The sequence below is a fragment of the Peromyscus eremicus genome, chromosome 2, assembly GCF_949786415.1.
Source record: "Peromyscus eremicus chromosome 2, PerEre_H2_v1, whole genome shotgun sequence".
Lineage (NCBI taxonomy): Eukaryota > Metazoa > Chordata > Mammalia > Rodentia > Cricetidae > Peromyscus > Peromyscus eremicus.
The window spans coordinates 119363747-119380300 of record NC_081417.1 but is presented as its reverse complement, the minus strand read 5'-3'; the positions used below and the strand labels follow the sequence as shown (position 1 = coordinate 119380300).

Sequence of the window (16554 nt, the reverse complement as noted above, 5' to 3'; positions counted from 1 at the left end):
TCTAGATCATTTTGTGCAGTTTGATAACAAGCCCAACTTAACACACTGCATTTTGGAGTCAGGCCACATGACTTAGACCTGAAAGCTAGGGTTGTAGGATCACAGAGTTATGAGACTACATGAAAATGTAATCAAGAAAATAGATTCTTACAACTTTGAGGATAATGTTATAATAAAAGGGTGCCAACCCAAGAAGATAAAGTCATAGAAGTGAATGATCTATTCACTGTAAGTTAATAGCAAACACTTCTCCACACTTACTGTGACTCAGAAAAAAAATCTGATCTTAAAATATAAATTTTGATGTTTTGGTTATAATGAAATCTTGAGTGTAGCTGAGAGAACAGTAAAAAAATATACAGGAGCGAAAACTAGGGGAATCACACCTGTAACTCAAGCTACTTGGGAGTGTGAGGCAGGAAGATCCCAAGTTCAAGGCCAGCTTGGACAACTTAGCAAAACTCTGAAAATGAAATAACATAAAATGAAGGAGGAGGGCTGTGTAGAGTGCTTGCTTAGCATGCATGATGCCTTGCATCAATCCTCAGTCCTGCGAAAAGGAGAAAGAAGGAGTGTATGAAGGAGAATAGAACTGACATGGAGCATCCTAAGAACATACAACACTTAAGGCATGGATGGGCAGCCAGGACTCACACAAAAAGCTTAAGGGAAACCAAGAGGAGGAACGTGAAATTGTTACCTGGAAACATGGGGGTGGGGTGGGGGGAGAACAGGACACTTTTCCCCTTTAAGAATGGCATGACCAAAATTGTAAAACACTGTAAAAAAATCCAAGTATGATCTGATCTTAAGAATGTCTCCTGGGTTTAACAAAGGATTGTTAGTGGCTTTACCAAGACCCCAGCACAAGTCCAAGTAGAGTGAGTAGGGACAGGGAGGTGAAAACGAAAGTCCTCCATTACCAGCTGTGCAGCTGGTGGAGATGGAAAGGAAGAAGCTGTGAGGACCACTGAGGTAAGAATAGCTTCCTTTCTACAGATGGCAGTTATTGAGACCTTGAAAACTATTCTACCAAACAACCCTTGCTATCCCGTGCTTTGTAGTGCACACATGATTACTGTTTAAATGTGTTGACAATTCAAGTCTCTAGACCCAAAGATAAGAAACAAAAGCCCCCCAGAGCTCCAGTGCCTTTGACTTGGTACACTTGTTGGCATGTCTACGGGTGTATTCATTGTTTTCTCTTTGGAAATGTTTGTCTGGTCTCTCAGAATCTGGCTCTCCTGATTAGGTGGAAGCCCCACATCTTTCTTTCCCCAGGCCCCACCCCTAAGATTGCCTCCCTGGGGCTACTCAAAACCTACAGGCTACTCAAGTGCCTACAGGTTACTTCAGACTTGGTTTCCATACTGCCCCTGCCTTCCTGAGAGTCACCTGGGAGTTGCTTTGCTTGGTTTATCAAATCTTGACTTAATAATTTGGCTTAATTGGCTTATTACATCAGCAGCAGAGGATACCCAATAACCAGAGCTTCAAAGCTTATCATCGGTGACTGTATTTATCAAAGTATCATGCAGTGGCTAGTGCCAGCAGAGATGACCAGTGAAATAAAGTGACTTACTTTGATTCTTTCTCACTTGTGTCCACATCATCATAGATGGTAATGTCCTCAGACCCGAGTCCTAGGGCAGAGACAAGACCAAAAAAATTATTAGGTATTCTTTATATACACCCAGCTTTCCAAATTATACACAATAACCTAAGTATACAGATGCGTCATCAAGCCTTTTTCCTGATTACATAGACAGACTGAAACAAAATGAGTCTCTTTGGGGAAGAAATTCAATTGAGGGAATAAAAAGTAGTGAGCTCCCTGAATATCTGACCTACATGTGCATTTACATCCATTTGATTTTGTTAAGATGTAAGTTGTCCCCATTTTCTGGAACTAAAATACAATTTATATTACTAGCATATTGAGAAGGCTTTTCAGAATATCCAGTGGGGGGAAAATGGTAATGTCTTTGCTGATCCCTCCCCTTCCAACATATACAAAGTTGTATTGGTTTGAAGTAATTGTTCCTTTGCAATACTATTGTATTCATTGAATCCGAGTTAGTACATAATAATAATTAGACATTTCCAGCTTGTAATGTTCATACTACCATGTGATATAGAATTCCATGATTTTTTAGATGATTCGCCATTTGAACAAATTTGGGACATTTTGATATGTTTCACAATTCATGTTCAATTATTCATAATTACTCTTAGCTTTACTAATTTTCCTCAATACCTCTAAGCTTTGTGTGGGGGGTATAGTTTTAACAACACTTATTTTGAGTGCTTTGGAACAGAAAATTTCAGATGCCAAATCTTTTTGGATTTTAGAGTATTTGCATATACACATCTAGAAGATATATATAGAGATGGTATCTTGGACATAGGAGTCAAATATAAACTCAAATTAGTAATTGTTTCATATACACTTAATACACATATCCTAATGGTAATATCATACAGTTGTTTACTGTGCCTTCTGTGTGACATGCCTGTCACATGAATTCAGGTACAGAATTTTTCAACTATGGTAGTAATAAAAAGTTTCAGATTTTGGAGCAATTTGGTTTGTGGATTTGAGGATTAGGAGTAATCTATTTGCAAGATGAATTCCTATTCTAAGTTGCTTTAAAATTTTTTATGATAATATTTGGTAGATCTGCATTCATCAGATCTATAATAACCTTGGTTATTCAGTGTGGCAGTTATTATTTCTGAAATATATATTTGAATCACTGAGTCATAGTTATAAATGAAAGTATATTTTGTGCCCATGAACAAAAACCAATGAACAAAAACCACACAGTCCTCATTTATCAACAAATTCCATGGACTGCACATGTATTGAGATATGTATGTGTATCTTATGCGTCAGGCATTATGATAACTTACACAGTGCTGTTTTATTATCAAATTAAAAGTGTCCCAGTAATCCATTTTTATTCAGTTAGTGTGTGGACTGCAGCATGTTCATACTCAATTTATCCTGTTTTAATCTGGCTATAAAATCCATCAGAGGTATGTGTATCAATGCAGAATGCCTAAGCTTCATAGTCAGAGAGTCTTGGGTACAAATCCCAATCCAAAGTATAGTATGTGGGTTCTAAAGATGTTACTAAAGACAGTAACATCTATTTATGGAAGTGCCAGAAAAATGTTTCTCATCTGTCCAAAGCAGGAAGTACCATTGTTTAAGTTATCTTCTTTCATTCTGATGGGTCCAGTTTTCACTGGGAAAGCAGAAAAGATTACCAGTGTTCTTCCCCTGCCCCTAAACACACCAGTCCTAAAGACAAAATATCAGTGGACAACATCAAGTAAACATTACTTACCTAAGTCAGGAAGTGACATGGAAAATCCATTGCTAATGAAGAAAAGACAAAAAAAAAAAAAAAAGGTCAAAGAACAAAGTCATGCTCATTAACAGATATATCCAAAACACCATCCTAATGGTGGTGTCCTGGTCCAGAAAGCACTGAATTGAGACTCTTGCAGCTCTTTTCGGACTGGCTCTACCCTATTCCAAATGAGCTCGTTCATCCCTGCGGACTGCCGGTAACTCACTTCCTAACTAGACCACTCAGGCTGCCTCACAGCCTTCTAAGATACAGTCAGATCTACTCAATGAGTTTGAGGATTGATGAGAAAGAACAGTGTACAGATGAATTTATCGAGACTCTCTGCAGACATTGCAGCCTGTGTTTTTTAAGCCAAAGGAAGACTTCTCCAGAGAAATGCTGGTCTGGTGGAAATGTAAGATGGCAAATTGCTAAGTGGGAGAGGACATGCTGTCCAGCTAGGTTTGGTTCTCTTCTCTCATTGCTAAAGAGGTCACATGGAAAGAGATGTGTGATAGGAAAAGGGAAAGGAAAAAAAAGTAGAAAAGAAAGAAAAAAAGCCTATTTATTTGATGCTTTCAATTTAAACTCAGTACTACAGGTATTTTTGTAGTAACCATGAGCCAAGCCCTGATGCTAGGTGAGTGAGATGATTGGATACAGTTTCTGTCCTGAAGGGAGACAGAAAATCAAGTAACAAAATCTCTTCTGCTGTGATCCAGACTGCAGTACCCACCTCCTGTCCATTGGCTCTCCTGGGAGATCTAGCCCCAGCGGACAACTGGACTTAAAAATCACAAAATTTCAAGGCAATGTAATTGGGAAGAGATTTCAAGGAGAGTAGCTTCATTCTATCTCAATGCAGGTGATGATTTTAGCAAATTATTTTCCAGTGCCCCCACAAAGGACAGATCTAGACCTGTCTTATCTGTATTGATATTGTACAGAAAGACCGTCCCCAGAGACCATATAGTCCCCCTCTCACTGCATCCATGAGGGAACCATGGTCCTGTAAACAAAAATGGAAGAAACTCCTGTCTCTTTCACTGCTGGTGAATTTGGAATCACCCCTCAAAACTAATAGTGGAGGTTACATGGGGAGGGGGCCTTTCTAAGTCCAAGACCTTGAGATTCACAGGCAGATCAGCAGAGCAGATTACCCATGACCACATGAGACACACATTGCTGCTTTCAAAGTAGACAAAGTAAGCATGGATGTGTATACAAGGAAGACCACTGGTGAGTGTGCAGCCAAGAGAACATGAAGACCACTGGAGAGTGTGGGTCCAAGAGACCATGAGGACCACTGGAGGGTGTGGGTACAAGAGAACATGAAAACCACTGGAGTATGTGTGGACAAGAGAACATGAAGACCACTGGAGTATGTGTGGACAAGAGAACATGAAGACCACTGGAGGGTGTGGGTCCAAGAGAACATGAAGACCACTGGAGTATGTGTGGACAAGAGAACATGAAGACCACTGGAGGGTGTGGGTACAAGAGACCATGAAGACCACTGGAGGGTGTGGGTACAAGAGAACATGAGGACCACTGGAGGGTGTGTGGACAAGAGAACATGAAGACCACTGGAGTATGTGTGGACAAGGGAACATGAAGACCACTGGAGGGTGTGGGTATAAGAGAACATGAAGACCACTGGAGAGTGTGGACAAGAGAACATGAAGACCACTGGAGGGTGTGGGTCCAAGAGACCATGAAGACTACTGTAGAGTGTGGACAAGAGAACATGAAGACCACTGGAGGGTGTGGACAAGAGAACATGAAGACCACTGAAGTATGTGGGTCCAAGAGACCATGAAGACCACTGGAGTATGTGTGGACAAGAGAACATGAAGACCACTGAAGGGTGTGGGTACAAGAGAACATGAAGACCACTGGAGTATGTGTGGACAAGAGAACATGAAGACTACTAGAGTATGTGTGGACAAGAGAACATGAAGACTACTGGAGAGTGTGAGTCCAAGAGAACATAAAAGGATATAACTACTAACATAGTATTTAGTGATAATGACATGAGGAGCCAAGGAAGACTACAAATTTTCCATTCTGGATCTTGCTTGCCTATACTGGTAATTATTTTTCTCACTGGTTTTTTAGGGTGTCATGTACTGGGGCTTTATAGTTATAGTTCTGACACTCTTGTCACCGGTGCTGAGAATTGGAAGGAAAACAGCAAGCATGTGTGTAAAAGACAGTGTTGCTGATAAACTCCAGGAAGAAAAGCTAACGGGGCCCGTTTACCTGACATTTGACTTGGCTTTCTTCATTCTGAATATGCCCTTCTCATTCCTGAAGAGCTGCTGCAGTCTTCTCAGGGCTGCTCTTCCATCTACACTAAGAGGAATGAGGAGATAAAACAACATGGTGTTTGAGACAGTCCTAGAATTGGGATAGAATGCTATTGGCTTATCAAGGACCAGAGACTTCAGCCTCACATCCGAAAGAGACTCCCTTGAGGAAGTGCAAGGAAAGGCCTCAGCAATTAGGAGTGAAGTTTTCTGGGACCCTAATACAAAGCATATCTGAGGCAGCCATGGAAAGAGGAATTATAGTGTGTCCAAACATTCATCTACCACAAATAGTGTTCATTTTTGTAGAGATTATGAAGCAAAGTCTTCCTTTATGAGGAGAAAATAACTTGGGGAAACACTCACTCCTAAATGATGCTAGAGACACATCAGAGGAATTACTGGTTCCTGGAATTGCCATCACTGATTTTTAACATACTCTTCAGTAACTGAGTGTACAGTAGTGGTGACATATTGATGGGCCAGCTGATGATGAAATTCTAATATCCTATTGGTTTAGGAGGATGTAGTCAAAAGAGAGTTCACCTACATAACCAGCCAAGTATCACAGTGCCCCTTATACACAGACTCTTCACTGTTGACTGTGCTCTTTTCTTTTCCTTGCTCTTCATAATTAAACTTGACCAGTGTGAATCATTTGAGCAAACATCATCTGCAATACCTGTGAGGAAATCCCAAATCCCGGAGTCTGTCTGACTAACTCACAAAGACAAAAGCTAAGTTATATTTACTGCTTTGATCCTGGAAAAGCAACTATAAAGCCAAGACAAATTCAGTTGTTATTTACTTTCCCTGTCTCAACTACTTCTTAACACATAATATAAAAGTTCTCTACTCTAGAAAATGAACATTTTTCTCCAAGGAGAGAGCAACGAATCTTCAATCTTATGATGTATGATTGCACACGCTAGGAAATATGCTGCCAATGACAATGCAGTTATTTCAGTAACGTGTCATCACTCGGAGCAACCTTCCCCAACAATGGGGGTAGGGGATGGCGCCATGTTTTCAACCCTGGCTTACTAGGTGAATAAACACTATCAGCATACAATCCAAATCCAAGAAAGAAACTCACTTTGTTTTTTTGTCATTATTCTTTGCTTTGTAGATATCTTCATACATGTCTTCACTATTTTCCTCTGAAATTAAGAAGCACACACACACACACACACAAACATGAGCTGCCAAGTACTTTCAACTTTGTTTTTTAGCTAAGTGAGTTTTGTTGAAGTATATGCATGTTTTCATAAGCACATAATAAAAATTCATAAACATCTATAATGAGAATTAGGCATGTCTTCTGCGTCTGATTCCATGTGGGATCTGGTTCAGCCAAAGGCAGCTTGTTTCTCAACAGATACATGCCCTTCACCCTCCTTCCTTCCCACAGTTAGCGCAGAACAGCTGTGGTCATCCATGCATGAGACAGCATGCTAAACATTGGGGAAACAAAGGAAAACCCAGGTTTACTAAAGAACGTCTCCCTTTGCACCAGCCTAACACACAAGCTTAATATACACAGATGGACACAGATGGTAGCCTGGAAACAGAGTCTACAGGAAACAGTATTGGAGTCAATGCATAAATGTTAGAGTTTCAAACTTGCTGGAATATAGTGAGCATGCAGAGTTCTTTAACTTCTCTCTGTACCTCTGTTCTCTTATTAAAGAGTGAATATTGGATACGTGTCAAATTTCTGGACTCTGAGGAGCCAGCCCAGAATAGTATTTGATTAGCCCGTTTTTTTTTTTGTTTTGTTTTGTGTGTGTGTGTGTGTGTGTGTGTGTGTGTGTGAAATATATATTACAAAGAGAGAGACTGTCTCACTCTTTAGCCCAGGCTATCCTGAAACTCACTACGTAGGTCTAAGCAGGAAATGGGAAAGAAGATAGGAGAGAAGGGTAAAAGGAGGGAGGGTAAACATAACTATGGATCTCTACAAAAATAAAAGATATGAAAACCTGCTATTTTACAAGTTATTGGAAAATACTACCTGAAAAATAGGTACCCTCTGTAGAAATTTGAGAGTAGCCCCAGAGGCTCATATCTTTGAATGCTTAGTCACAAAGTATTACTTTAAATGGGGATGGACACCTGCAGACATCTTCTGGTTGGCATTGCAGAGGCAGAGTTGACAGGAAAGCCTCTTAAAGGGGAAAACTGAGTATAGTGTGAGATGAAGCTACACAGATGTTGGAAAGAGGGGCAAGCTAGCCAAAGCCTTTAGGCCAGAGATTCTCAACCTGTGGGTCATGACCCTTTGAGGTCTAACAACCCTTCCACCAGGGTCACATATTAAATATCCTGCATATTAGATATTTACATTATGATTCATAACAGTAGCAAAATTACCATTATGAAGTAGCAATGGAAACAATTTTATGGTGTGGGGGGGTGGTCACCACAACATGAGGAACTGTATTAAAGGGTTGCAGCATTAGGAAGGTTGAGAACCACTGCTTTAGGCTCTGTTGATATTGGTATTAAAATCGCTAGGAAGATGGGGCCAAAGTCCTTTGCAATCGAAGTATGTGGCCCCAACTTCAGTTCCCACACCCACATCAGGTAGATTTAAAAAATGGCAAAACCTCCAGCTCCATGGAACCTAACACAATTGGCCTCCACAGGCACTTGTACATACATGCACACCTGCCCCCACTCACACCCACATCCACATAATCAAAAATTAATAAGCACTAGGAAGCCCTGATGGTGTTTTAAATAAAAACACACACCACTTATCAGGCTTGCTCTGTTAAGGCGGGGCAAAAAGAACAGTTTCATGTGGAGAGGCTTTCTGCCACAAGAACGCCCTTCCCTCCTCTAAACACATGCCTCTGCACCACTGCTCTTCATCTCCACAGCCAGTTCCTAATCACCGAAAATGTGTCCAAAGAAAAGTCCACCATCACGGCTCAGCCTCAGCACCACTCTGTGATTCCAACCAGCAGCACTTACCGCTGTCTGAGGTGAATGAGCTGGAGAAGTCCCACTTGGGTCTGTGGAGAAAGATATACAGACCATTAACCCGGCGCACCTTCACAGTCTTGCCACATCCCTCCTTCTGGAAGGTGAGAGGACACTTACAGATCTTCTCTGGAGCACCCCACATCGTCATAAGTCTCCTCTGAAGAGGAGTTTGACCTAATGGTACTTGGACTTGGGGTTTCTTTGGTCACCTCCAAAGCCTCCACATACCCACCTGTAAGGGAAATAGGAAAAGCCCTGAGACACCATCATAAACTATTAGGGACACCTCTGTACTCATCCCTGGCGATGCTGCACCCGCAGGAAAAGGCAGACTACAGGTGAAGAAAGTGGAATGCCTTCTGGGCATGCGCTCATTTGAGCAGGGGATGTCCCCCAAGGCTCATGTGTCTGATGTTCTATTTTCCATGGAAAGATTGTTTTGTAAGGTTCTGGAAACTTCAGGAGGTAGAGTCTGCTTAGAGGAAGCAGGTCAGTAGAGAGTAACCCTTTAAAGGCTATCCCTATGCCATCTTTGCTCTCGGCTTCCTGTCCACCATGACCTACCTCGTCCCCACATGCTTTCACCACTCCGATGCTCTGATGCTCTGCCCTACTACAACCCTAGAAGTAGCAGAGCCAAGGACTATGGAGCAAAACTCTGAGACCAAATCAAACTTTCCTCTGTTCTGTCCTTTAGTCACTGTGCTAATGAAACATGGTCTGCATGGTCTGGGATAAGCCACCGTCGTCTTGCAGAGTCTGTTACAAATCCTTGAAGTTGGGGTAACTTGTTGTGGAATATTATTTTAAGATGTGTTACATTTGTTTATGCTGTGGAACATTTGTTTTAATGATGCAAAGATGTGTTGCATTCTTTTATGTTGCATTTGTTTAACTCTGTGAAGCTGTGTTACTTGCCTGTCTAAAACACCCAATTGGTTTGATAAAGAGCTGAATGGCCAATAGCGAAGCCGGAGAAAGGATAGGCAGGGCTGGCAGACAGAGAGAATAAACAGAAGAAGAAGAAGCAAGAAAGATCAGGGAGCAAGAGAGATGAAGGAATGAGAGAAGAAGGGGCCAGCCACCCAGCTACACAGCCAGATACGGAATAAGAAGGAAAGAAAGATATAAAGAAATAGAGAAAGGTAAAAGCCCAGAGGGAAAAGATAGATGGGATAGTTTAAGTTAAGAATAGCTGGGTAGAAATAAGCCAAGCTAAGGCATTTATAAGTAAGAATAAGCCTCCTTTATTTGGGAGCTGGGTGGTGGGCCACCCAAAAGAGTAAAAACAACCAATAACAGTAACTAACAGCCCCTTCCATGTGACTGTGCAAGGATCAAGCACATATTCATAAAGTGTGCTAATTCCCCAGCAAACCAAAGCTCTTCCCCAGATTAATGACTCTTCCCATTGCTTCTGACCCTCTGTGCTGAAGTCCTTCAGCCTCAGAGATTTTCTCCACCATCTAAATGGCCTGTGTGTAGTCTTTTGGTAGGTTTTTTTTGTTTGTTTGTTTGTTTTGTTTTTTGAGACAGGGTTTCTCTGTGTAGCTTTGTGCCTTTCCTGGAACTTGCTTTGTAGACCAGGCTGGCCTTGAACTCACAGAGATCCGCTTGCTTCTGCCTCCCAAGTGCTGGGATTAAAGGCATGCACCACCACCGCCCAGCCTTTTGGTAGTTTTTATCTTTCTTAAAGTTTCTTAAGTTAATTGAACAGATATCAACATGTATTATTAATCATAAAATTAACTAGAAGATAACGTGCCAATGTGAAAAGTCCGTAAGGATTGTTTGCATGGGTAGCCAACCCGATAAATAGTTCTTAGCTGTAAACTTGTCATAACCATAAAGCTGTCACCTCTTCGTCAGTTGGTGTAGCTTCTTATTCAGTCTATGGGTGCTTCAGAGCTATTTTCATTTCAGACATGAACTACTTATCCTAAGAAGTGTATCTAAAAATATGCAATAAGGAGAGTGACCGGTATCTACTAATTAAATGAGCCAAATGAGAAGATTTTATCCTATTGCAAGAAGTATGTGACCCTCAAACTACTTCAAAAGAGGGTCAGTTCCCAGAGGAAGGTGGCTCACTTTTTCTAGAGAAGTTAGCAGGATAGTTTTAGCAAAAATAAGATGCTAAGCACATAGTTGGGTACTTTTTCTTTCTTTTTAAAAATGTTTTTATTCTACCTTATAGGTTTTGAGTGTTTCACCTGCATGTATGTGTGTACATCACATGTGGACCTAGTGCCTGCGGAGGCCAGAAGAGGATGTTGGATCCGCTGGAACTGGAGTTATGGATGACTGTGAACTACCATGTTGGGTGCTGGGAACCAAACCCAGATCCTCTGTATGACCAAGTGCTCTTAACCACTGAGCCATCTCTCCAGTCCCTCACTTCTTAATCTTCCTTATTAGTTCATGAAAAGCACTATGGAATCATCTTAGAAACATAATTCACAAATGTATATCTTCAACAGACAATTCCAGATCCACCATAATCCTTCATGCCATTTCCATTTGGCATATTGGATTTCATACCAATCTCATGATTTCCTTTTTAAAATTTTCTAGTCTCTGAATCTACTGTCCTCTAAAAAAGTCGATAATACCTTTCCCATTGCTCGGGTATCTCAGGCCCCAAGTGTTGGAGACACCCTTCTTTTCTTCCATATCTCACATCCTGTCAACATTCACCTGTTATCTCTAAGGAGGTGTTATGGTAAATCCAGGCACACGTCCACAGTTCTATCACAGAGCCCTCCACCAGCCTCTCACCTAAATCACTACAATAACAACAAATTCTCCGACTTAGCTTATAACTGATCTATTCTCAGCCAGGTTGTTCTTTAAAACACAACTCTGATCACGACTTTTTTGTGTGCTGGAAGTTCTTGATGGCTTGAAAAAAAGTCTCACTGAGAGCAAAGGCCAAAGCTCTCGAAGGGATTTCGAAAAGCCTGTGCTGGCCTTCTTCCCTCACTGCTCTCTCTCTGCAGCTTCTCTGGTCCAGCCACAGGGACCAACACCTATGACCAACTCTGGCCTGAAGTATTTCCTCCTTTTTCCTTTCTCCCTAGAATATTGTTATATCAGATACAATATGCCTCTGATATTTTTATTGCCATGATGTGACCTCTGAGAAAAGCAATTTATGGAAGGGGGGTTGAATTTGGCTCACACTCCATCATGGTAGGGTGGTCATGGCAGTAGGGGCCTGGGGTGGCTGGTTATGCTGCATCCACAGTCAGGTAGGGAAGAGAGCTGAATGTTGTTACTTAGCTTGCCTTTTCTTCTTTCCTGTTCTTTATTCAGTCCAGAACTCTAGAATGTGGGATGATGAGACCCACGGGCAGCTTGGGCCTAGCCTTCCCAGCTAAATCTCTCAGGAAGTTCCCTCACAGACACGTCAAGAGGCGTGTCTCCTGTATGACTCTAAATGCAGTTGACAAGCAGGATTAACTATCCTTTCTGGATCTATTTGAGGCCGTTGAGGTCATCCACAGACACATTCAAGTTCCAACGTCCATGGCCTCCTTAATGTCCTTTCCTGTTTTATATCATTTACCTCCATTTCATATAAGAATGTTTTATTATTTTTGTCTGTCTTCATTTGATCAGAAAGTAACCCCTATGCGGACTGGGATTCTTTATTACTATATATTAATTGTACAAAAGAATGCAGTTCATTGTGGCATTCTTTTATATTCAATGTATGCATTTTGATCTTATTCACCACATCTATTATCTTGTCTTACCTACCCCCTCCCTCCACATGGACCCCTTTCTCTTCCTTGTCAGTGTCTTTCCACATGAGAGAGAAAACATGATTACTTCCTTTTGAGTTTTCAGTTCCTCTCCAATTTTACCCACTTCTCTGCGAATGATAATTTCATTCTTCCAGGTGTTAGTGTGTATGTGTCTACGGAAGCCAGCAGTCCAACTTGGGTGTTGTTCCTCAGGCTCTGTCTCCCTTGTTTTTCGAGACAGACTTTCTCTTTGGCCTGGAACTCACTGGGCTGGCCAGTGAGTCTCAGGGATCTTGTCTATCTTTGTCTCTCAAGTGATGGAATTACAAAGCATAGCATCATGCCTGTTTTTGTTGTTGCTGTTTATTTGTTTAAACACAGGTTACGATGACCAAATTCGAGTTCTCATGCACACATACCAAGGCAAGATATTTACTAACGGAGCCATCTCCCCATCCTCCTAATAACATAAAGTGTGTGTGTGTGTGTGTGTGTGTGTGTGTGTGTGTGTGTGTGTGTCCCATTTTCTTTAGCGAGTCCTCTGTTGAAGGTGACTCTATAACTTGGCTGTTTTGAGCAGTGCTCTGATAAACTCGAGTGGGCTGACTTAGTTCTCTATGTTCATACGCCCATCTCTGTATAGCCGTGTCATGTGGCTGTCCCATTTTTAGCTTTGTCAAAGACTGTCATATCAATTTCCATAGCAGCGGCCCTAATTCACATTCCCACCAGCAGTGTTTAAGGGTCCCCTCCACATTCTCTCTAGAGTTTGTTTTCTTTTGTTGTGATAGCCATTCTGATTGGGGAAGATGGAATCTCAGGATAGTTTTGATTTACATCCTTGGACAGCTGAGGAAGCTGAATGCTTTTCCATGTAATTTATTTATTTGTACTTCTTTTGAGAAGTATCTGTTGTATTCACGTGCCCAGTTAGTGAATGGCTTATTTGATTTTCAGTGGTGAACTCTATACATTCTCAAAATAGCTGGCAAAGAGCTGTCCTCATTCTGTAGGCTGACTGTGTGCTCTGCTGTTTTCTTTGTGGCCAGAAGCATTTGTATTCGTACATCTCATCTGTCAGTTCTCACCACTGTCTTGTGTAAACTGGTGCTTATACCTACATTTCTAAGGTTTTCCTGGTGTGTCCCTTCTCATGATGTCAGGTTTCAGTTGTTACACTAAGGCCCTTGATCCATTTTGAGTTGATGTGTGTGTGTGTGTGTGTGTGTGTGTGTGTGTGTGTGTGTGCAGAATGGGAGGTAGGGTCTTCAGTCCTACATGCATGAGAGGAGGAGAATTCTCTGGCTTTTTTTTTTTTTCACTAAACCCCCATACCTTGAGGTGTACAGGGCATGCAAAGAACACTAAAATACTTTGAATTTTGAAAAACTTGAACTCATCTTCTAGCTAGTAAGTTTAACATGTACAGAATTTACTGCTATTGAAATGTTTATATCTATTTTCTTACAACATACTTTTAAACTTTTCTCTGCTTTTTAAATCTCCTTCCTGATAACTAAGGCTTCTGCTCTTCAAAATTTAAAATTTTCTCATTTTAGAAGGTATAGTGTTATGTTTGTGTTTAATAGTTACCTCCTCTTTAAAACCTTTTTATAGCCGGGCGGTGGTGGTGCACGCCTTTAATCCCAGCACTCGGGAGGCAGAGCCAGGCGGATCTCTGTGAGTTCGAGGCCAGCCTGGGCTACCAAGTGAGTCCCAGGAAAGGCACAAAGCTACATAGAGAAACCCTGTCTTGAAAAACCAAAAAAAAAAAAAAAAAAAAAAAAAAACCTTTTTATATTTTTTACTTTCATGATTTTTTTTTTTTTTTTTTTTTTTTTTTTTTTTTTTTTTTTTTTTTACTTCTGCAGTGCTGTGAATTGAAAACCTGGAGTCTTGTCCATGCTAGGCAAGCACTCACAACTGAACTGCATCCCTAGTCCTGTTTTAAGATTTAATCACAACATACTACACAGGGGAACGCATCACAAAACTACAGACCAAGGACTGGCTCCAGCTGAACATCTTCACACACACAGATCAAAGCAAGCGACTCAGGTGTTGGGGCTCTCAGCTCCACACTCTTCCTTACCACAGGTAACGGCTGTTCTGACTCCCAGTGTTGATGCATCCTATCCACTTTTGACCTTTGCACTAATGCAGCAATGCAGTTTGCACTCCTTGGTGCTGCACACTTGCATTCAGCACTATGTTGAGAGATTCTTTCAGGTGGTTGCAGATAGTTAGCTGCAACTTCTCCTTTACTATGACTGAACTTTCTCTTGTAGTGTGTGGACAGGATGTGATGTATTTATCCACTCTGTGTTTTTGTTGTTGCAGCATTCCCCCTAGAAGACACAGTCCTCACTAGGTAGTCAAGGCTGCCTTAAACACTCTCTCATTCTACCTCCGTCTCCCAAGTGCTGGACTTTCAGGCTCCTGTCATGCCCAGACCTGCATTCTCCTCTTCATTTAAACAGTTTATAGTCTGAGACTGTTATAAAAATGTTCTGGCACAATCAATTTGTATATTTTTGTTAATTAAATACATGTTTCCGCCAGGGATATATGCATCCTGGTGTGTCTAGGCCATTAAATGTGCATGTGTTTGATTTTAATATTCACAGTTTTCCAAGGTGATGGTCCTAGTTTATAATCTCCTCAGAATATAAATATTCTACCTGGTCCATATCTTCACCAACACTGAATATTTCTAGTTTTTTCCATTGCACGTGTTTTGATGGCAGGTAGTCTTCACTTGCAGTTCAGGGAGAGTCAATGAACTTGGGCTCTCATGGCGTATTTACCTTTTGGATACCCTCTTTCCTCTATGATGAAATGCTGGTTCAAGTATCTTCCCAATTTCAATATCTATCATTCTTTTTAATGATTAATTTCTGTTTTTGTGTTTTGTGACTATAAAGATGCTTACATAAAAGATGTATATATTCCCTATATGAGTTCTTGGTCAAATCGGTAATCATGTATGGTGGCTTAGATGAGAAATGGCCCCTGCAGGCTCATGTACTTGAACACTAGGTTCCCAGTTAGTAGCACTGTTTGGGGAAGTTTAGGTGGTACAGCCTTGCTAGAGGAAGTCTGTTACTGGGGGTGGGCTTTGAGATTAAACAGCCTTGCCCTACATATAGTTTGCTCTCTCTCTGCTTGCCACTGAAGACTGAGTTCTCAGCTTCCTGATCCTGCCACCATGCCCACCACTTGCTGCCATGCCTCCTAGCCATGAGGGACTATAATCCCAAATAAACTTCTTCAAGTTGCCTTGGTCATGGTATTTTATCACAACAACAATGAAGTAACTAATACAATATGTATATGGAAAACATCTTCATCTTGTCTGTGATTTGCCTGCTAACTCTTTTATTTGTATCTTTTAAGAAGTACATCCTAGTTTGCCTGAGTCTTTTCAGGATAAAATAATTAGTATTTTGGAAAGCAGAAATGAGCTGAAGATAAGACAACTTCAGAAGTGACGTTAAGGATGAATTTGGAGAGGTGATGGGACACAATAAGCTAAGAGAGGGGGTACAGGAGCATCCCAGGTAGAGGAAAGACATGAAGTAAAAATTTAAGACCATTTAATGCTCTGAAACCATTTGACCATAGCAGATAATCGGGACAGTGTTGGGTGTGTGTGTGTGTGCGCACGCGCGTGTGTGGGGGGGGGGGCAGGCAGGCGGGCAAGTGGGTGGCACAGGGGAAGCCTATGAGGCTGGAGTAGATTTTAAAGGATGCTGATTCCACATTTTGATCACTGAATTCATCCTATTCTGGCTGTAATACATCACATCCATGGCTTTCAGTGGACTAATGTGCTGCAATGGACCTTCCTTTTTGGGTTTTCGAGACAGGGTTTTTCTGTGAAGCCCTGGCTGTCCTGAACTCACTGTGTAGACCAGGCTGACCTTGAACTCAGATATCAGTCTGCCTCTGCCTCATGAGCACTGGGACTAAAGGTGTACACCAGTACCACCTGGTGCAATGGGCATTTCTTTCCTTCATCTATGCAACATCTACTCTGCTTCTCTTTATAACAGCTGTCTTGTTTTTCTTCCAAGGGACAGTGTCTTGGTTTGGGTGAGAATGGCCCACATAAGTTCATATATTTGAATACGTGGTCCCCAGTTG

The 16554-nt window shown here is 41.4% G+C and overlaps 1 protein-coding gene across 1 annotated transcript in view; it reads right to left on the bottom strand.

Moving 5' to 3' along the window:
- Fyb2 (FYN binding protein 2) overlaps positions 1-16554 on the bottom strand; it is a 109987-nt gene that overhangs the window by 12507 nt on the left and 80926 nt on the right. The window contains exons 10-15 of the mRNA XM_059255847.1: positions 8777-8891; positions 8648-8688; positions 6765-6828; positions 5622-5714; positions 3354-3385; positions 1583-1643 (exon numbers count right to left, since the gene is read on the bottom strand). Of these exons, the coding sequence (XP_059111830.1) occupies positions 1583-1643; positions 3354-3385; positions 5622-5714; positions 6765-6828; positions 8648-8688; positions 8777-8891 (406 nt within the window). The remainder of the gene's footprint in view (positions 1-1582; positions 1644-3353; positions 3386-5621; positions 5715-6764; positions 6829-8647; positions 8689-8776; positions 8892-16554) is intronic.